Below are 22,500 nucleotides of genomic sequence, written 5' to 3'. Positions count from 1 at the left end.
CATTGTTGTTTTTATACCGCCAGATGGGTGACTAGTTTTACTAAACGATTTTCTTGATCATATATAAACGTTTAAGTTTTCACATAGTTTTCTGTGTATCAAGGTTCTATATATAGAACGCTGTTGACGTCACTCGGGTTTTTGTTATTGTTTTTTGCCATCCATGTTCATGAGTAATTCTTACTAAACTTTGTTAACCAGACTATAAACGTTCAAGGTTACATAGTTTTACGTATTGGTCCCTAATAATTCGGACGGTAATGTTGTAGTTTTCTTAGACAAGCGCACAGCATCTATTGATCAAGCGATAGACCAGTGGGTATTTTACTCAGAGACATACCATCGAAAGTAAAACCTGTGTAGTTCGCTGTTTACCAATCACTGCCATTGCTTACAATATGATGACTGTCCGAGGGGCGAGGTTATCTAAGTGTCTATCGCAAAGTCCTGCTGGATTCCGAGGAGTATATTTTTATATACTTAACTTTTAAATAAGTCAATATCCATTAAATTAATATGTATTATTGACTCTCCAACTGTAGCCATCGTTAACATATAGCCTAGCAATGACTATCCCGCACAAATCTTTGGGCCTCTTTTTCGCTCACGAAGTGCCCAAATTCGCAACAAAATATGGGACGAAGCCGTTTCGTACATGCTATTTTTTAAATTTAATTACGACGCTGTTTATGATTGAATATGACTGAAAGTTGGCACACAGTTAGAAAAGAGGTCATTCTAGATTATCTCAAGCGACAAAACTCGTACGATTACCAGAAGACCGTTAAAAATAGATTTTTACTCTTTAAAGTACAATATTTCTAAAACAAAGAGGAGAGATTTTGTCGCTCATAAGGTTATATATGCACATTTCTTCTATTTATATTTCAAATTTCATTCGATTATGATAAGTACTTTTCCCGTATTCTCACAAAACATCAACTCAATTTGCATTTCAATGAGTGAAAATATGGAGACGGCCATTTTGCTCCACCATCGCGCGACACGAAAATGACGTGAGCGAGGCAAGGCTGCCAGATGGCCAGACTTTAACCTGACCAAATTCGACTTCAAAAGTGGCTAAATAGAAAATCATATGGCTTTCAAATTTAAGACTGGCCCACTTAAAATAAATAAATTTTAACAAACATAAAATTGAATAGACTAGGATAAATGGCACTGAGACAAACATAGATTAATAAAATGTAAAAAAAGAAACAAAATTATATATTTGGCCATTATATTGTTCGCGACGACGGATGACACAAATCCTCGCGCGCTTTTTTAAAATTCAGGTATTGTTTCATTGTTATGTCATATGGATATTAGATTAACACATTCTCTCTCTCTCTCTCTCTCTCTCTCTCTCTCTCTCTCTCTCTCTCTCTCTCTCTCTCTCTCTTAAATAAATACGAGAACTAACATAAGCCATGGTCTCACGGACTGATTGATAATAATTCAGCAGGCATTTTTCGTGTCATTTGAATGGGTTGTAGACACAAGATTACACTTCGGAAAAGTTCCAAATGATCAATATTATGTATATTTTAAAACAAATTTATAGTTGACCCTAGCCATACAGCTGTAAAACTATACAAGTTTGAACTCTTCTGATGTCTTTATCATATTTTCTGATAATTTTGCCATAAAATTGCCAAGTTTTAATATCTAATTCCACGTATTAAGCGAGATACAGATACAAACTAGAATAAAACGCAGAAAAAGCATCCCATATTTTCCGTATTTTTTCTCTTTGTGAGTCATCCAAATAAATGACAGCTTTGAAACGGCATAACTTTGTTATATATTAATGGATTTTCAAAATTCAAAAAGATTTTTACTCAGTGGGGATAGGGCTTTGATTTAAGAGTAGTATTTCCTACAAAATAGAAAAATTTTCATAGTCATTGCTATATAGCCTGACCGTGGCCATAGAAAACGTATAGAGCCTGGCACTGACCAAAAATGACGTCAAAAGACAAGTCTTTGGCCACAAAAGAAAACAAATCGCTGTATTCAATATTTCAACCGATGGAATCACTTGTTCCCTTGAGCTTTACTAACGACACCTCACTAGACTTTGCAAAAACCTAAAATATGACGTCAAACTTTAAGTCCTAGTGGGTTCTTGTGTCAGGCTATAAGTTAAAGATGGCTACGGCCTGACACTAGAACCCTCTAGGACTAATAGTTTGACGTCATTTTTTTAGGTTTTTGCATCGTCTGGTTGTCAGTAGTGGTCAAGGAAATAAGGGATCCCATTGGTTGAATTGATGAATACAACTCACGATTGTTTTCTTTTCGGCCAAAGACTTGTCATTTGACGTCATTAGGTCGTTAAGCCTTACACTGAAACCCAAAAAGACTGGCATTTTGACGTCATTATTTGGTTTTTGCACCGCCTAGTGAGTTGTCGTTAGTAGTGCTCATGGAAACAAGTGGTCCCATTGGTTGAACTATTGAATACAACTCACGATTTGTTTTCTTTTGTGGCCAAAGACTGGCATTTTGACGTTATTTTTTGGTCAGTGTCAGGCTATAGATAGTTCGAAGATGACGTCACTCAGGCATTTGTTATTGTCTTTGCCATCCGCGTTTGTATAAGTATAACGGACCAACACACAAAACTGTGTTTAGCCATGAACGTTTATAGTGAGGTTAATACTGTTTAGTGAGAATTACTCATAAACGCGGATGGCAAATAAAAATAACAAAGACCTGAGTGTCGTCAACTTCAAACTATCTGTACGTTAACGATGGCTACGCTCAAACTCGCTCGGACGAAAATTGTTGATTGTTTACAAAAAGAAAATGTTCCAATAGTTTAAAACCAGTTACTAGGTTACTGTGCGTCATTACGAGGGAAGTGACGCCACGAGTGTTGAAACCTATTGGCTGTCTGCTAGGAGCAGAAACGTATGCAGGAAGTTTAACTTGAAGAGAGTTAAGCGGCAAAGCATTGTCAATGTTGATGATCTATATTACTTTTCCATGTGCTGGAGGTCATCGGTCACAAATATCTTAAAAATATCTAACGACACGATTGGTCATTTTGTTCAGCTTGACACAGGGGTATGTTTACAATTTTCATTATCACTGCAGCATGTTTATATTGGTTAGAAATATCCAATTGTTGTCCAGCAACACATCATGAGATCGATGACTTGGTTGGACGAAAACGTGAATATAGATCGCTCCCATTATCAGCATCGATGTTGAATGGAAGGTAGTATCTTTTTATTATTAAAACAACTCACCCATACAGCGACCGTGGAAAGCGTTGTTGAACGACATGAAAGTAAGTTTAGGACAGCCAGGTGATTGATTCATGATGCTTGATTTCATTTCTTCCTCCGTTGGCTTTCGACCTCCACGTAATCTCCTCTGTTAAAAATTGTTGGAATAAATGATTTAAAATCTCCAACACTTCAACCCTTCTATAATCTACTAGGTGAATGGGGTTATCACATATTCTGTCCCTTTGTTGTAACCAACACAGTGAATACTTTTAAGAGGGCAGCACAAATGTAAACACTTTTTTAGGGCTCGATGATTTCTATAGATAGAATGCAGATGGCGTCACTCAAGCATTTGTTATTGTATTTTGCCACCCGCGTTTGTGAGCACTTCTCACTAAACTGTATCAACCACACTATAAAACTTCATGGTTACACACAGTTTTGTGTGTTGGTCCGTTATACTTCCGGATGGCAATGTTATGAGCTTCTTAGCCAAGCGCATACTATCTATAAGTGATCAAAACTCACAAAATCCCACAAATCATTTTTAAAACAAGTCCTCACACTGAGATACCAGTCTCGTGTGGAGAGATAATTGTAATTGTTCTACGTCCACAAACTAAGGGGTTGAATGTGCATTCACTCAATACCAGTGGTTTTCAAACATTTTAGGGTACCTCCCCCTTTCATACCAACCCCACCCCCCCCCCTCTCCCTCCTACTCTGCCCAACCATCAACCATACAGAGCGACATAGATGTGACCCATCGCCTCAAAACAGTATTATATCCGGATGGACAAGATGCAATATTGCAATATAGAAATCATAGTTTCACACTCTAAACACTCTCCTTAACAAAACCTTTAAACTCAATCTTTCTCTTCACCTTTCAGTTTATCCCCGCATTTTGCAGGGTTTCCATAATGACTGCCACATCTCCATGCATCTCGGTTCCTAGCATCATCTTCCTCCAGGGCCAGTATTTCTTTAAATTTTAAACGCGCAACTGTGATTTAAATTAAATACTATCATTTAAATATATACACACACAAGTTCGGACTAAAGGCCAACGGTACGGCCTATCTCAATTTATCAAATTAATATATAAAGTGATGCTATTGGTTCTTGGTTGTATATTTTTACATTTTTGTGCAGTTGCATGTATACATTGTCGCCAAATATTCTCAACTTTGTGTTTATACATTTTCATGCATGCCACGTCTGTAAACGAATTTCCATTTTTTTAGTGAATAATTATTATTATTATTATTATTATTATTATTATTATTATTATTATTATTATTATTATTATTATTATTATTATTATTATTATTAAATTATCGTCCTTTACCCTAACCAATCATCTAGTCTTTGGGTGTCCCTTTTTTTTCTCTTTCCCGCTAATTGTATATCCAATACTTTCCGTCCCACGTACTCCCTCTCTCGTTTCTTAACATGTCCGAACTATTAAACTCAATCCCAAGGTTGTTTACTTTTTAAAAACTATTCACGCTGCTCCATCTTAACACCCACTACACCCCTTCCCAAAAATATCAGTCTTCCTATGCGGCTATGTCGTGGTCTAGTGGTATGACACTCGCTTTCGGATTGGAAGGTCCTGGGTTCGAGCCTGACTCGGCGCATAGTTGTGTCCTTGGAAAAGGCTCTTTACTCACATTCTCTCACCGTCGTAATAGGTGTAAAATGAGTACCTGACCGTTAACGGCGTTGTCTCTATTCAAAAAAAAATTGTGATATCGCCCAACAGGCGTCATTTTCTATATGTTACGTGTTGCTGTTGGTCAGGGACTTTTTGTAAAGCACTTTGAGCACGTTTAGTGGATATCGCGCTTTATAAAAGCTCCGAGGGGTTTTTTTTTTTTTTTTTGGCGTTTTTTTCCTCGACAGGCGATCGAACTTCAGACTTAAAGCTACTGGGACAGCGCGGCTCAGCGGTATGGTCTTTGCTTCGTACCCGAAAGGTACCGAGTTCGGTCACCCGTCGCTGCGCTGCGCAGTGCGTGTGGCCTTGAATCAAGTCATCTCCCCCTAGCTCAATTTGCGGCTCTGTACTGCGGCTGATGCCTGGGTTATTCCAGTATTCCCTTGGAATTAGACCCTATAGAAAATTCCCCCTATGGGATGAATAAAGGGAACAATCAAATAAACCGGGTTATCAATCTCCCAATTCTACCTATAACGATTACTTAGCACATGAAGACAGACACATACGATTCTTTGATAATAATACTGGTAAGGGCCATATGATATATGCTCTTTTCAATTGTAGGAATGCCCTTCTATTAGAAGTTTCCCTCTAAAATAAAGTTACATTTCATTGATTTTTAAAATTACATTTATCTCACCTGGTAGGCCATGAAGATAGCCTTCTGTCCGTTCTCTATTGCACAAGTCCCACATCCCATGGTAAGGACACACTTCAGGCCCTTAGGCGCTACCTTTACAACAATGGAGAGTAGAGAAGGTAAACAAAAAATTATGCCTTTTTCGCCACGAAATCATAAGATACCGTCGCCTTGGCATTCCACGAAGGAATATAGATAACTCATCAAACAAGATGTTTGATGTCTACAGGAATCACCCATGTTGTCCAAGTGAGCAAATTGGGGGTTAATAATCTTGCTCAAGGGAAAAAAACGATAGTGCCTGAAGCGGGGCTCGAACCCAGGTCATATTCCGGGTCACAGTGCAATGCCTTAACCACTCGGTCACTTCGCCCCCCATCTTTAAAAAAGCAACAAAACAAAAAATTTGAACATTCAAAATCAGATTCTTGACATGAATACCATGAGACGTGACATCCTTGAAAAAAAAATTCTAAAAGGTATTGCGGATGGTAAAAAAAAAGGTAGAGAGAGACCAAGAAGAAGATGGTCACATGTCATCGGCAGCGAATGGATGAATAAGCCAGTGACTGAATGTGGAAGGATGGCGCTGGGCAGAAGTTTGGTTCGGTGGGAGTTGCGGAGGCCACGCCCAGGAGGGATAGGCAATGATGATGATGAGATCCTTGAAAACGTTATTTTCTGTTTTTGTTTTAATTTATGCTTTGTTTTGTTTTGGATTTTGTAAAATTAACGTTTTCTTTTATGAACATGAATAATAGTTTTTATACCCAACACACACTCAAACACACACACACACACACACACACAGGGAGATACACACACACACAATGCCCAAGAAGAACCACACTCACTTCGAGCGAGGTCAGATCACCTGGATCCGGGAATGTTTTACAGTAAGAGAACAACTATAAAACATCCCCAGTATATTTTTTAAAATAATTGAGCTTTTATATAGGGCAATATCTACTAAACGTGATCATTGCGCTTTATAAGGGGTCCCTGGCCAACAGCAACATGTAACATGTAGGACAAGACATCACGCCTGTTAGGCGATATTACAATGTATTCGGACAGAATTGAATCAACGCTGTTAACGGCCAGGTACTCGCTTTATTTACACCTGAGTATGGTGAGAGTGTGTGAGTAAAGAGCCTTTTCCAAAGACTCAACTATGCGCCGAGCGAGGCTCGAACCCAGGACCTTACAATCCGAGCGCTAGTGTCATGCCAAAAGACCACATAGCCGCAAAATAAATTCGTTAGGCAAATAAGAACACTGATATCTTCATTCTCAAAATCGAAATTGTAAAAGAGGTGATCTACAGATTGAGAAGGGGCTCCCGATAGCTCTTTGGTAGAGCGCTCGCTTCACAATCAAAGGGAACGAAATCGAACCCCGGTGCAGTCGAGATTTTTTTTCTGACCCCTCTGTCCACCCAGCAGTGATTGGGTAGCTGGGTCTGTTAAATCTGGAGGAAAGTACTTTGCGATAGAGTAGCATCCTATCCAAAGGGTAACAAGCAATTGCAAATGTCCGTTTCAAGCTATAGAAACCCGGAGCAACTCCGGTTCCATGGGCCTAATGGCTCTGAAGGGCCACTTTAAACAATTTGAGAAAACACACCACGACTAGAAATATAATAAAAAATGTATACTCACAGATAAAAGAACGTTAAGGAATTTTTCTTGAAACCCGACGGGTGGATAACTGCCTGTGGCTGATCTGTTAACAAATGCTGTCTGTGAGAAGTTGAAAAAGACATAATAGGGTTCAATAGTAGTGACGTCACATCCTTCGTAATGACGCATAGTAACTTAATAACTAGTTCTAAACTATCGGAACAATGGCAGGCGCCCTTAGGAAATACTTCTCCGAGCATAAAAGTGTATCCAGTGGAGAAAAACATTATAAGCCTGATCATGTTTTGACTTTTATACATTCTGATCACATTACATGTGAAAAATTTCTAGCCAGCATGAAGAATAAAAAGTACCGATTTTCTTTGTTTAGAACCAATCTGCTGGGCGGACGTGACATGATGCTATTGAATTCTATTAGAAGTACATTCATATCTAAAAATGCCGCAAGATGCATTACTCTGGATGAGGGTATGAAAAGAAAAGGAAAGTGTTGGAAGGAGTAGGAGGAGGAAGATGAGAAGGAGGAACAGGAAGAAGAGGACGGGGAGGAGGAGCAGGAGGAGGAGGAGCAGGAGGAAGAAGAAGACGAGAAGAAGGAGGAGTAGTAGGAGGAAGATGATGTGGCGGAGAACAAGAAGAAGAAGAAGAAGAAGAAGAAGAATAGGAAGAGGAATGATTTATGTAAAGTAAACGAGCCTAATTAATACCATGGTCCCTGGTCTTTCTGCAGTCTCCAGTAAGCGTCTGTGGTTGTAACCTGAAATGAAAAGGCACGAAAAATGATTTTGTAATTATCTTGTGTGGGGGGGGGGTGTTGTCCTCAAAGCAGTTTGCAAAGAAACCAAGCAACTATCAACACATGATGATGTAGAAAGTGATATGATATTGTTATGATTCCTTCTCGACAGAGACAACATTGTTGCTTTTTAAGTAGGCTACTTATTTTGTTTTAGTTTTAAAATAATTAATAAATGAAATTCCTTTATTTATTAATCCCCCGTGGACTGTCACGTGATTTTCAAAAGAGTGTCAGGTTATGATTTAAAGTTGTCTCATCAAACCCTCTTTTCTTTTGGTTCCTAAATCTGAGAGTACTACTCTCTACCCACAACATCACTAATACACACAAAGCTATGTGTAACTTATCAAATTAAGAAATTAAGGAGCGGGCACGGCGTAAGATAAAGGTCTGAACAAGTGTAATAGGGGCGTGGGTGTTCCTTTCCTCTTCAGATTCATTCATCTTGTTCACATAGCATTGATTCGTTATTGCAGTATCTGAGTCTGTTAAAAGAAACAAAAAGTTTTTTTTTTAAGAAAAAAAAACCAACAAAACTTGAGCAATATCCATTACGTGCTCAAAGCGCTTTACAAAGAGTCCCGGACAAACAGCAACACTTAACATGTAGGACGAGACAATAGGCGATATTACAATCTTTTCGGACAGAGACAACGCTGTTAAAGGCCGGGTACTCATTTCATACCTGAGTAAAGAGCCTTTTCCAAGGTTTCAACTATGCGCCGAGCGAGACTCGAACCCAGGACCTTCCGATCCGAAAGCTATGGTCATACCACTAGACCACAGAGCCACACAAAGTATTTTGCGATATATTAGCGTTTAATCAATCAATCAATGTTTCCTGCCTCTTTATCTAGCGGTGCAAAAATAAAAAAAGAATCTCCGGTTCCCTGGGACATAATTGGATTCATTAGTATGATGTCACGTCGCCCAGCAACGGCGGCCATCATGTTTCTAAACAAAGAAAATCGGCACTTTTTATTCTTCATGCTGGCTAGAACTTATCATATGTATTGTGATCAGAATGTATAAAAGTCACATGATCAGATTTATAATTTGTTTTCCTCTGGATACGCTTTTATGCTCTCGGAGAAATATTTCATAAGGGCGTCCGCCATTGTTACGATAGTTTAGACCCAGTTACTAAATTACCATCCTTCATTTCGAGGGAAGTGACGTTACGACTATTGAAGCGTATTAGTCTCTCAAGGACTACTATTGTTACTTACCTAGAGGTAGTGTACATATCTGTGTAAACAAATCTAACATCAGGTTCCCATCGACATCAGCCACGTAGTTCCCCTTGGATTTCTCGTAGTCCACGAAGAAATGGACGCTCTCGGTGTTCTGGGTGAGAAAATTCAGTTTTAAGTCCATAATATGTAAAAGACTGCGATAAGTAATGAAAATGTAAGCTTCAATCAATGGGAGAGATCTATAAACAGGTTTTCCAATCGAGTCATCAATGACATGATTTGTTGGTATCCAACTATAGATAGTATGCAGATGACGTCACTCAGGCCTTTGTTATTGTTTTTGCCATCCGTGTTTGTGAGTTGTTCTCACAAAACTGTATTAACCAGACTATATAAGTTCATGGTTAACAGAGTTTGTGTGTTGGTCCGTTATACTTCCGGATGGCAATGTTGTGAACTCCTTGGCCAAGCGCATTCTATCTATTGGATGTTTCTTAATAAATGTGAAAATTGTAAACATACTCATGTGTCAAGCTGAACAAGATGACCAATCGTGATTCTCGATATTTCAAAATATGTGAACACTTTTCACTATGTAGGTCATTTTGAGCACATTTTGCAGTGTGACCAATGACTTCGAGCACATGGGAAGGTAATATAGATCAACCTGATTGAACGAAGACAGATAATATGGATGTTTCGGATTTCCCCTTCATTGGCAAAATAGTATGAATGAAAGAAACACTGGAGACAAATGAGAAACGTGAGAATGGCGAAGTTAAGGTTTAGCAACATGTTCATTGAAGTGTAAAAAGCACGTTTATAATAATATTATGATGGAGAAAATCGAGTGATAACTAGTCACCTGTTTCGCGGTAAACCCCCCCCCCCCCCAATATAATTGATCAAATAGAGGTCAATTTCATTCATGTGTTTGTTTATAAACAACCAACTACTGCATGTTTGTACGAGCACGTGTGAAGGTGTGTCAAAAATTCCATGTTTTGATTGGTGAAAAATATACTGCATCTAAAGCATTGTTTACTTAACGGTTTTGTTTGTTTGTTTGTTTTTAAGGGTTTTACGGCGTTTGCAACACATTTAGGTTATATCAGCGCCAGTAAAAAGGAAGAAAATTGGATAGTAAAAAGTTAGAGATAGAATTACAATTAAAGCACCCAGGAGAAAGTAAAACAAAGGGGAACTGGGAACAAAAATGGACCAGATGTAGATTCCAAGAGCATCCCACCAATGTACTTAGTTTAAGATCACCTAAAGTCTCATCCGGACACAAGCAAAAAATCCAACAAAGAGGAATACACTCAAATGCTTCCATTATTCATTCAAAATAACAAATATAATAATACATAACAGAGAGATGATTTGCAAGGAAAAAACTATCATCTCCCAAAACAACTATGCATGTGACTGTTTCCCTCCCAGCCAGGACTTCGACCAGGGTCAGGACAAAATTTAGTAATCTCATTCCCAGACAAAGACAGAAAACAATTGGAAAACAGATACAGGGAGATAGAAGACACAGCAAGTACCTCCCTGCCCAGTATGGGAGGTCGAGAACCCCACCCAGCTAATGGGTTTTACTTGAAGAGATTCAGGGGAAATACGACTTACTTGAACATTGGACAGATTCGTCTTCATGGCCACTGACCGTGGCCCTGGGATGACTGTTTTTATAACGGGGCCCGCAGGCTCCTCGGATGGAATGGGGACGTCATCTCTTGAATGTGCTTGCTGCTGTCTTAGAGGAACGCCTTGGTTTAGACTTTGTACCAGATTCAGTGGATTTTGAGCTCTGGATTTTAGCAGAGCATTCCATGATCTTAGACCTAGGAGATAAGAGAAAGAAGACGGAAAGTTGATCATAGATATCTTTTATAATGATACATACAGTCAACCAAAAATTAATCATTTTTCAACAGTCTCTTCACCTAATATGTGAATAGGGTTATCACATATTCTGTCCCTTAGTTGTAACTAACACAGTGAATACTTTTAAGAGGACAGCACGCGTGTAAAAACTTTTTATTTAAGGTTCGATGATTTCTACGAGTGAACAAAACTTCACACCGAGCTACCAGTCCCATGTGGAGAGGTCATTGTAATTTTGCTTTGTCCTCAAACTTAAGGACTGAATTTGGTAGAGAGTAACCTTAAACGTTTATTGATGCCCGACGCTTCGGCAATTTACTCACCATTCGGCCAGCCGGATATTACGTCCCAGTACACAAAACTACGTGTAACAGTAAACGTTTATAGTCTGATTAATACAATTTAGTGAGAGCTACTCATAAAAATGGCTGGCTAAAAACAGTGAAAAAAAGAGCTGAGTGACGTTGATTTCAAACTGTAGATAGCATGCGCTTGGCTAAGGAGTTCACAACATTGCCATCCGGAAGTATAACTGGCTAACACATAAAACTGTGTGTAACCATGATCATTTATAGTCTGGTTAATATAGTTTAGTGAGAATTACTCATAAACGCGGATGGCAAAAAAAAAAACAAAGACCTGAGTGAAGATAACCACATTGGCATTAAGATGACCATCATCTTGTCAAAATCTCTCAAACCTGGGACCCCTTAGTAGTCGTTCAGAGCCATTAGACTCATGGAGCCGGCGTTTTTCCCCGGTTTTCATAGCGTGAAAGGACAAAAGCAATTGCTTATCACCCTTTGTACAGGACACTATGTTCATGTCATATCTATCAGACCCAGGTCCCGAATCGCTATGGGTGGTGAGGAGGGATCTGAAAAATTTCATGACTTTACACGGAATCGATCTCAGCCTCCTTTGCACGAGGAGCGAGTGTTCTACCCACTGAGCTATCGGGACATGCTTAGATTTTCATAATCAATCATTATTTAAAGGACGAGTTTTCTAGTCAAAATTTCTAAAAACAGTTGGGTTTTTTTTTTCTCCAGATTATATTTTAATATGTTTGATACTTGGTGTACATATAAAAAGGTCTGACATCCGAACCCACATTATGGGCTTAGTTTAACATTGTTGTAATGGACAATATTTTGCGTTATTTTTTGAGATGTCCATTACAACAGTGAGCCCATAATAAATTGGGTTATCAGACCATGCAAATAATATGAGCACGTGGGTTTGATACGGCTTACCTTGATTACGAATTGCCATGGTAAAGAAATCCACACAACTTGTTATCATCCCACACTAACTGAGGCAAACTGTTGATTGAATCAAGATGAAAATATTTCCATGGAGGTAACTATGCGACTATGTATCGGATCGGAAGGTCCTAGGTTCGAGCCTCGCTCGGCGCATAGTTCAGTCCTTGGGAAAGGCTCTTAACTCATATTCTCTCTGAGTACTCAGGTGTAAAATGAGTACCTGGCCTTTAACAGTGTTGTCTCTGTTTCTGTCGGGAAAAAATTGTAATATCACCTTAAAGACGTCATGTCTTTTTTTAAATGTTGCGTGTTGCTGTTGGTCAGGGACCCTTTTTAAAGCGCTTTGAGCACGTTTAGCGGATATTGCGCTATAAAAAAGCTCAAACTCAAAGCATCCACTAACCGTGCTCAAAGCGCTTTACGAGGGGTCCCTAGTCAACAGCAACACTTAACATGTAGGACTAGACATGACGCCTGTCATACTAGTTTGATAATTTTTTTTTCGACAGAGACAACGCAGTTAACGACCAGGTACTTATTTTACACCTGAGTACGGTGTAAGAGAATGTGAGCTAGGAACCTTTTTCCGAGGACTCAACGACGTGCCACTCAGAGCGGGACTCGAATCCAGGACCATCCGATCCAAAGGCGAGGGTCATACCACTAAATGTCTTTATTTTCACTCATAGAAAATGAACATATAAAACCATTTATTTAAAAATGTGACCAGGTTTTTTTTTTAAATCCAGGTTGAAGCAGAATGTAAAAAAAAATATGTTTAAGATTAAACCGACATGTGCATATCTGTAGGTGTGATAACCAAACCTAATAGTGGACCTGATTTAATAGTATACTTTGGTTTGATAGTATTTCCATTACAACTAATGAGAACATAATTTGGGTTAACAGACCTGCAAATAAGTACATGTCGGATTAAACTGATATGGATTTTTTTAAAACAGATACTTACCGTTTTGAAATCTAGGAGACTATTACTACATTCAATTCCTTCAATAAAATGAATTAGTTCAGAGTAAATTTTAAGACTTCAGGTTTTCAATTATATTTAAGGCACTAGGATCATCACGAAATTAGCACTGCATTAAGGTGACTGGAAACATTTAGTTTAGTCCGTATTCCTTTTTTGAATAATAAAATCAAATCGTAAATTTTGCATAAAGAGTATCTAGCTATGGAAAATCCAAAATGTTCTCAGTGTAAAATTACCTATCATTGAAATATGTTTTAGTCCATTCATAAATTCTGAATTAAAAAGTTCGTACCATTATTATTTAATGTGTCTATTGTATTTCTTTTATTACTTTGTTTTTGTGTTGCATTAAATGGCGGTGTGCACATTGGTATAGAGCAGTAAAATTAGGTGCCCCAAACGTAAACAAAGGTCTAGAAGCACATGGCAAACCACATGTTCCTGTCTTGACAGCTCACGTTCCAATGTAAATTATAGAAAAAAATAGCCTTTAAAATTTGGCTGTTAGGTGGCAAAAGAAACACATATTCATAAATACTCGATCATGCATCAAATAATGTCTAGATATGGATATTTTATGGAACAAAAGGTAAAATGTATCAAAAGTTACAGTCTATCTATTTTTAGACCAGAGTAAATTATTGCGCTGGTGTGAACAAAACGAGAATTATTCGGAGCCTGATTTTCAGAATAATTTAGCCTTATATTATTATTTCTGCAACTGTTAGATTTTATGTAAACATATTTTCAATACTGAAAGTGTATTGCCTACAACTCAAACTACAAAATTGGGAGACCTATATCGTGCGTAAATTTTTCCGGTCCCGAACGAAAATCACTAGCAACTTGTTATTGTTTACGTTTGGGGCACCTAATTTTACTGCTCTGTAGAACAAAATGTGCAACTATTTATGACTTTTATTTGACACGATTACAATGGCAATTAGTCCATCATCTAACTTTTTTCTAACTTTAATTTTTGATATTACATGATAGAGAAAATATACTAAAAGTCGATGATGACAATCATATCGTATCGTATCGTATCGTTCGTATCGCATCGTATCATATCGTATCGTATCGTTTAAGAGCGAATAGGTTAAAAAAATAAATGTTCTGTGTAACTTTTATGCATATTAAGATACAATTTATCAATTATATAATTAGTATCCAATGTCAATTAATTGATAATATTGAGAGAAAGAGAGAGAGAGAGAGAGAGAGAGAGAGAGAGAGAGAGATAGAGAGAGACAGAGAGAGGGGGGAGGAGGAGGAGGAGGAGGAGTACTACAAGCTTTCCCTCTCATAGCTTGTTACAGGAAAATAATATAATATGGAGTATGATGAGGATGGTGATGGTGTTAAAGGGCAATGGTGAAAGTGAAGGATTGTAACGGAAATATTAGGAAGGTTGTTGTGATGATGATAATGATGATGATGATGTCGATGCCGATGATGGTGACGATGACTACAATGTTACTAGTGTGCATATTATATTTTTGTCCGTGTGTGTGTGTGTGTGTGTGTGTGTGTGTGTGTGTCTATGTCAATAAAGTCTATTGTAATAAATATGTTTCCAAATGACAAATTGCAACTTTTTTGAGGACAATGAAGATATATTATTATTATTATTATTATTATTATTATTATTATTATTATTATTATTATTATTATTATTATTATTATTATTATTATTATTATTATCATCATTATTACTATTATTATTATTATTATTATTATTATTATTATTATTATTATTATTATTATTATTATTATATCTAATACATAAATAAGTGTCATATTCAATATCCGTAGTATAATTTATCCATTTACAAGCGACTTTATTGTTTTCAACACCCATAACCCATTTATTTTGATCGTTACTTCATTAAATGTCATTATCTTGCTAACCTCGTGACGTGTATACGTATTTAGGTGTTAAAGTCGAGTCGGGAAATAATGAGTTCAGATGAAATAGCCAAATGTTTTAAACTTTGGTAGTAGAAATGGTGTTGTGCATGCATGAATGTAAATGTTTTGTAAGGCGCGTTGAGCTGGTAAAATAGGGTAAAGCGTTTTATACGCACTAAGTTATTTATCAATATTATCAATACTATTATGATCATCATCATCATCATCATCATCATCATCATCATCATCATCATCATCAATGTTATTATTATTATTATTATTATTATTATTATTATTATTATTATTATTATTATTATTATTATTATTATGATTTTTATTATTATGATTTTTATTATTATTATTAAGATTATTATTATTGTTGTTGTTATTATTATTATTATTATTATTATTATTATTATTATTATTATTATTATTATTATTATTATTATTATTATATTATTATTCATTATTATTATTATTATCATTAGTACCATTGATAACATCATCAATATAATCAATATTATTATTATACCAAATCGGCATTTATAATGAAAGTGATCAGAAAACACGTGGAATTTTGCAATTGGAATTTTTTTTCTGAAAGTTGAGAAATGTATGTCAGTTTCGGCAACTAAACAAATAAACTTAACACGTCTCATACCCCTTACTATCATTCAATAAATGTTACTTGAGCACTTTACATATGGCTATATCCACGAAATGTGTTCAAACCTCTTTACAATGGGTCCCTAGCCAACCGCAACACTTAAAATGTAGAACGAGACAAAACAATTTTTTAGACTGAGACAATGCTATTTATGGCTGAAAGGTACTCATTTTACACCCGAGTACGGTGAGAGAGTGTGAGTAAAGAAACTTTTTTTTCTAAGGACTGAACCTTGTGCCACGCAATAAGTGGGACTCGAACCCGGGACCTACCAGTTAGAAGGCGAGTGCCACACCACAAGGCCGCTAAGCATCTAAACAAACTCGACATATTACCGTTTTGAATCGATGGGTCACACACTTGTCAGCGTTTGTGATTAATGAACCTAAAATTAAGCTTTTGTATTATAGCGCATTATTTCACTAAACGTGCTCAAAGCGATTTACAGGGTCAACAGCAACACATAACATTTAGGACGGGACATGACGCCTTCGATGCGATATTACAATTTTATTTTCGACAGAGTCAACTCTGTTAACGGCCATGTACTCATTTTACACCTGAGTACACGACAGAATGTGAGTAAAGAGCCTTTTCCAAGGACTCAACTATGCGCCGAGCGAAGCTTGAACCCATGACCTTCCGATCCGAAAGCGAGTGTCAAACCACAAGACCACATAGCCGCACTTCTGCTTTAAGGTTCTCGGTATCCGTTTCCTATTAAGCGAACTTGATTATATTATTTGATATTATAATATTACATTGATATTATAAAATTGGCCTCTATTCACCAATACCCAAACAAAAGCTGCGAGATCAGCAACGGTCCAAAAAGTATCTATTGAATGTATAATATGACATTTTCATATATATTTTATTATTTCCTCGGGTCATTTGTTAATTTCTATTAGATTTTTTAAATATTTTGTTGTTTTTTTTTGTTTTTTTTTTTTTTTTGTTTCGTTGTCCTCCTATTGACTTAGATTTGATAGCAGAAATCAAAACGGAGTACGACAATAGAATAAAATACATTCTTGAATAGTTGTCCATAGAGCTCCTATACTTTTTTTGTTTGTTTGTTCCTTTAGGTCTCTTCCAACACAATTGAGGTTATATGAGAGACCACTGAAACAAAAAAAAAACAAGCAATCGTACAAAAATAGTGCAAATGTAAATCAAAATCAGAACCTAAAGATATCATAAGCTAAATTATAAATAACCAAGAACAAACAGGCAGAAGATTTACAGAAAAAAAATATCCCCTGTCAAAAATACAATCACAAACCAAAGAAGCAGGATAGGCTAGTAAAGAGAAGAAGAAACAACATCACTATCGGATCGTACACCCATGCGAACATCATAGGTATATGATTCAAGGGTGATGCTCCCATCCAACAACCCGCTCCTATACTTTTCAGCCGTACTCAGAATAAATAAATTTATATTTCTCATTTAGGTCAGGAAAATGATGTTTCAGATCGTCGTTAATTTCACGTATTATAATCGTAAGCGACAATATTTATATACTATCGCATCAACAAATAAAGAATTGGTTACACAGTGCTTAGAACGGACCCAGATCATTGAAGGGAATCGACTTATAACCTTTCCACACGAAAACAGACAGGGGGGGGGGGGGGGGGGCCTTGGGGTTTTAATATCTCAGGCATGGCTACCACATCTAGAAACCTAGGGTTCATTCGTGATAGGCTAGCAGTATTAAAAATTAATGACAGCAGATCCATTAAATAGCAACAGATCTACAATAATAAATAACACTCATATTATTATGCCCACCGCAGTATCAACAGTAATCGACACTGATGAGAGAGAAAAAATATTATGAAGAAGTAGAAAACCCCATAAACCAACATAGAATAGAAGATATCATACTGGTGGGGGATTTTAACTCAAAAATAGGCCAGAAATCAGAAGGTGAATGCCCGTTTAGGCAATTATTCTAAAGGCAAAAGAAATGATAATGGTCAACGCCTAATTGATTTTTGCACAGAAAACCAAATGTTTATTGCCAGTTGGGCATTCAAGCATCCATCTAGACAAATATCTACATGGGAAGGATCAATAAAAGTCGATGACAATATCGTTAAGATTTATAAACAAATTGGCGATGTTATTGTCCCAGAAAGCTACAAAAAAAACAACTGAACAATACAAGGACATATTCTGGAACAATTGTAAACACTGTCCACAGAAGAATAGTAATTACATTCAAGCAGTCAGTAAAATAAGATTTTTTAAATCCAGACGAAAGACAGCAACAGATTTTAATCGCCTAAAAGATGAAGCTAATATACGTAATGCATTTAAAAACAAACTGACAAACAAACTGGCGTTTATACATATCAATGCGGAAACAGACCCTGCCCTACAACACCAGAAACTGATCGACATTATCATTTCGGTTTTTATAAGACAACAAATTTCAAAAGGAGCTTCTGTCCAATCCTCCAAAAACTTTCAGAAGAACAAAAGCAACTCAGACTCAATATTAACAGTTGCAACGATGAAGTCCTAAAACGAGAATGGAAAACACAGAGAAATCAAGTGATGCATCAAATCAAACTCAATCAGTAATATAATTGCATGCTCTTTCTTAAGTTATGTGTTTATTTTCTTAACCCTCTCCTGACCACCAACAGCAAAAATCGCCAAATTTGTTACAACACAATATATATTTTTTCTTATTCAGATTTATTTCATACATCACAATGACCTTTGTTTAATTAATAAGAATATAAAGTTGTTTTGTAGATAACTTGTTTGAGTTTAAAAAATCAATTTTACTGCTGGGTAAGTCTGGTATTTTGGGAAAATACTGAAAATGATCAGTAAGGAGAGAGTTAAGAGGAGCTCTAAATTTCTAAATTCTAAAGTCCTGTTTTTTGTTGGACCGTTTTGCTAAGCTGTAACAACTTTGCTTTTGTCGAATTAGACGTTTGATGTTTTGTGCCATGTAATGCAAGTGTTGTTTTCTACTTAAGACTTTACCCGGGGTATGTTTAGTGACTGATTCCATGGTGGTTGTCTGGAAAATCTCCCAATTTTTATTTATAGCATTTAAATTTGCTTGGTTTTCAAAAGTTTCAAAGTTGTGTTTAAGGTCATTCATTATCCCGTTCATGTTTCCTTTTGAGTATACAAAATATTGTCTTTATGGCTCTCGTATGATTTGTAGTTTTGCTTTCATTTCAAATTTTACAATGCCATGATCACTCATTCCTGGAAAAACTTGTATGTTTTGGATGAGGTCAGGATGTATGCTGAGGATGATGTCAAGTGTGTTTTCCCCACGGGTTGGTTCCAACCCAACGCTATTTGGGTCACGTTGAAGTCCTGGACAATTTGAAGCATATTTTCATATATTTGTTTACCATATTTTGGATTTGGTTTGACGCTTAGGTTTTCCCAGTTGATATCAGGCAGGTTGAAGTCTCTAGCAAGTACTATATTATGTGGTGGAGTTTTCCTATTATTGTAGATTTTTGACATTGATTCATATTATAGTTGTTCCATGCATTACAATTACACCGCTTGACGGTTGCCTATAAAAGCCACCAAAGGGGATTTCTCCTCTAGACAGTGACACTTTTGTCAGATAATTTCGCAATTAGTGTCTGCATTTCTCTAGACTGATGTTATGTTACTTTCCACCGCTATTAAGACGCCTCCTTCGCCTAGTACACGGTCCATCCGGTAAGGAGGTGGGTCGAGGTAGTTGTCATTAAATTAAATATTGTCTGCGTTTTAACATTTGCATTTAATTTTTTGTGTTGGTGATTAATTCAATCTAATATTTTTATATCTAATTTGACACTTTTTTGGTACTAATAGGTATAAGTATTTTAAAGCATCTATTGCGCATATTATCTATATAAATGATTATTCTATACTTTCTCATGGAAATTGTCAAAAATATTGCACATTGAATATATTGAACGAAGATGACGTCACTCAGGACATTGTTATTGTATTTTGCCATCCGTATTTATGAGTAATTCTCACTATAAATGTTCAAGGCTACACATAGTTTTGTGTGTTGGTAGGTTATACTTTCAGGTGGCAATGTTGTGAGCTTCTTAGCAAAGCGCATACCATCTTGATACGACTCCCGATTATTTCAATTTTGAATCTATTGAATACTCGTGTATCATATAGCTATGTATATTTGATAGTATAATGTATATTGTTGAGTAATAAATATCTATGTATTATAATATATAACCTATGACATTTGATGTATGATCACGGGTCTTACCTGAGTGGCGCTTATATATATGGAAGTTCTTCCGCGTTGAAATGTAAAAAAGTCACAATTTACTTTTTTTTAAATCTATTTTTTTTTTAATTATTATAAATTGCAGAAGGAGATCCTACAGACAGTTAGTCACACACAAGTTGATATAAAATTCTAGTGATAAAACGAGGGATAAACACATAAAAATCACAATAAAGTCCAGAGCACATGACACAACTTATTTAAAAATATAATTTTTAAAAAATTATTATAAATTGAAGAAGGAGATCCTATAGGCAGTTCGTCACACACAAGTCGATATAAAATTCTAGTGATAAAACGAGGGATAAACACATAAAAATCACAATAATGTCCAGAGCACATGACATATATCAGCTGATAAGGCGTCTCGCATGATTGGTGCAACACGGTAGTTGTGGAATCAAGTATAGGGAATGAGATTAGCGGAAGAGTAGCGTCCCTTGATTGGACGTCACCTCACAGAGAGAACGTCAATTTGGTTTTGAAGTGTCTCAAGCCGCTTTCACCGGAAGCGAGGACGAGAGACGCATGCGCACAACAAACATGACGTTCTCTCTCTAATAACTTTTCCGCCGGTGACGTCACAGACTATGGGTGACGTCCAATCAAGGGACGGTACTCTTCCGCTAATCTCATTCCCTATTGTTCTGTCACGGCTAAGTAATTATATGACAGTACTTTTAGGTACCCCCCCCCCCCCCCCCCCCAACTCCACCCACGCACCCACATCCCCTTCGATTTGATCACTCAATGCTGCCGTGTTAGGGAAGAAAGACGCGTATCGGTATCGAGGTCAAATTAACTTTTTCTGGGATTCACACACACACACACACACACACACACACACACACACACACACACACACCTGCCTCGGTTTTTATCTAACAGCGTCAAGCACGATCTGCTTTTAATACAAGGAGTGTGAGTACGTTGGATAATAATCTTATGGACCACAATATGGCTATGTGGTCTTGTGGTATAACACTCGCATTCGGATCGGAAGGTTCAGGGTTCGAGACTCGCCCGGCGCATTATGAGTCATTGGAAAAGGATCTTTACTCGCATTCTCTCACCGTACTCGGATGTAAAATAAGTACCTGGCCGTTATTATTGAAGTCCAACATCTTAAAATAGACTATAAAGACACGAAAAACGCCGTCGAATAGGGTACAATTAGTAAGAAACGTGTGAAAAATGGAAAGCTATTTTGGTATTTTCTCAATATGTCATTTTTCAAAAAGATGGGATACTGTGTCAAACGTTTCTCAGAATAAATTCAATGAAATTGTCTGAAAATTTCCACAGTTATCACAGAGATAATGAATTATGTCACCATAGAGAAATTATTTTGATAAGGCATGTGTATTTTGAATTATAATCCAAGTTATAAGTTTTAAACTTCAATTTTACCATTACATTTTGATTCTCAAATTTGTACTGTTCTAATAAAAATTCCATAAGCTAAAGCTGTACAACCTCTTATGGTGACACAAAATGTTACAATGTTGATAAGAGGGAAAGATATGGAGGTTATCCCTTCATTAGTTTTTGTGGAACGTTTCCCACAAGATTGTCTGTTTTTTAAAATGCCAGACCCCCAAATTAGGTCGCAAAACACACATCATTTATATATTTCACCAAAAATGTTGTTTTTTTAAACCTATAATGACGATTCAAAATTATTAAATCCGCCCAATAAAGGTAATTATTATTTTTAGAAAAGACCCAAACGGCCCCTTAACTAAATCAAGCACTTTGACCCAGGCCTCTACACTGAAGTACTGCCTTGCCTCAGAAATGCCAACTTCCGGATCCAAGACCTGCATTGATAGGTCCTCTTCTGAGTATGGAATTTTAGAGAGGTCTTGGACCTCACTTGGATCAGCGTCCGCCACAATCCTCGCCAGAATCATATGGAATTGTAAAAATAGATCTGAGTACCGTTTTTACGGGACTGTAAAAAAAAGGAAAAAATTGAGCTTTTATATAGCGCAATATCCACTATGTGCACAATCTTACCTGGAGTGAGGCAAAGGTCTGTGCCAAGGACAGAAGAAGATAGAAGAGTGCTGTTGAGACCCTATGCTCCGCCGGGAGTCAAGAGGCATAAGTCAAGTAAGTCAATATCCACTAAACGTGCTCAAAGCGCTTTACAAGGGGTCCCTGACAAACAGCAACACGTAACACTTAGAACGAGACATGACGCCTGTTAGGCGATATTAATTTTTTTTCG

At 36.8% G+C, this 22,500-nt stretch overlaps 1 protein-coding gene across 6 annotated transcripts in view; it reads right to left on the bottom strand.

Moving 5' to 3' along the window:
* The window catches only part of LOC144970506 (4-aminobutyrate aminotransferase, mitochondrial-like), a 49,587-nt gene that overhangs the window by 10,145 nt on the left and 16,942 nt on the right, over positions 1-22,500 (bottom strand). For 2 of the 6 annotated variants that reach the window (XM_078910221.1, XM_078910218.1), the window contains exons 2-8: positions 12,390-12,458; positions 10,876-11,090; positions 9,277-9,394; positions 7,956-8,005; positions 7,267-7,347; positions 5,606-5,698; positions 3,258-3,384 (exon numbers count right to left, since the gene is read on the bottom strand). In XM_078910221.1, coding sequence (XP_078766347.1) covers positions 3,258-3,384; positions 5,606-5,698; positions 7,267-7,347; positions 7,956-8,005; positions 9,277-9,394; positions 10,876-11,090; positions 12,390-12,438 — 733 coding nt within the window. In that variant the 5' untranslated portion in view covers positions 12,439-12,458. Of the gene's footprint in view, positions 1-3,257; positions 3,385-5,605; positions 5,699-7,266; positions 7,348-7,955; positions 8,006-9,276; positions 9,395-10,875; positions 11,091-12,389; positions 12,459-13,371; positions 13,555-20,246; positions 20,780-22,500 lie in introns of those variants that run through there. The other 4 variants (XM_078910220.1, XM_078910217.1, XM_078910219.1 and 1 more) reach the window with 4 other exon arrangements.

The sequence above is a fragment of the Berghia stephanieae genome, chromosome 4 (genome assembly GCF_034508935.2).
Source record: "Berghia stephanieae isolate SIO BIC M18660-M18661 chromosome 4, UCSD_Bste_1.3, whole genome shotgun sequence".
NCBI classification, from domain to species: Eukaryota; Metazoa; Mollusca; class Gastropoda; order Nudibranchia; family Aeolidiidae; genus Berghia; species Berghia stephanieae.
The sequence above is the reverse complement of the archived record's forward strand: the minus strand, read 5'-3'. Positions and strand labels throughout refer to the sequence as shown.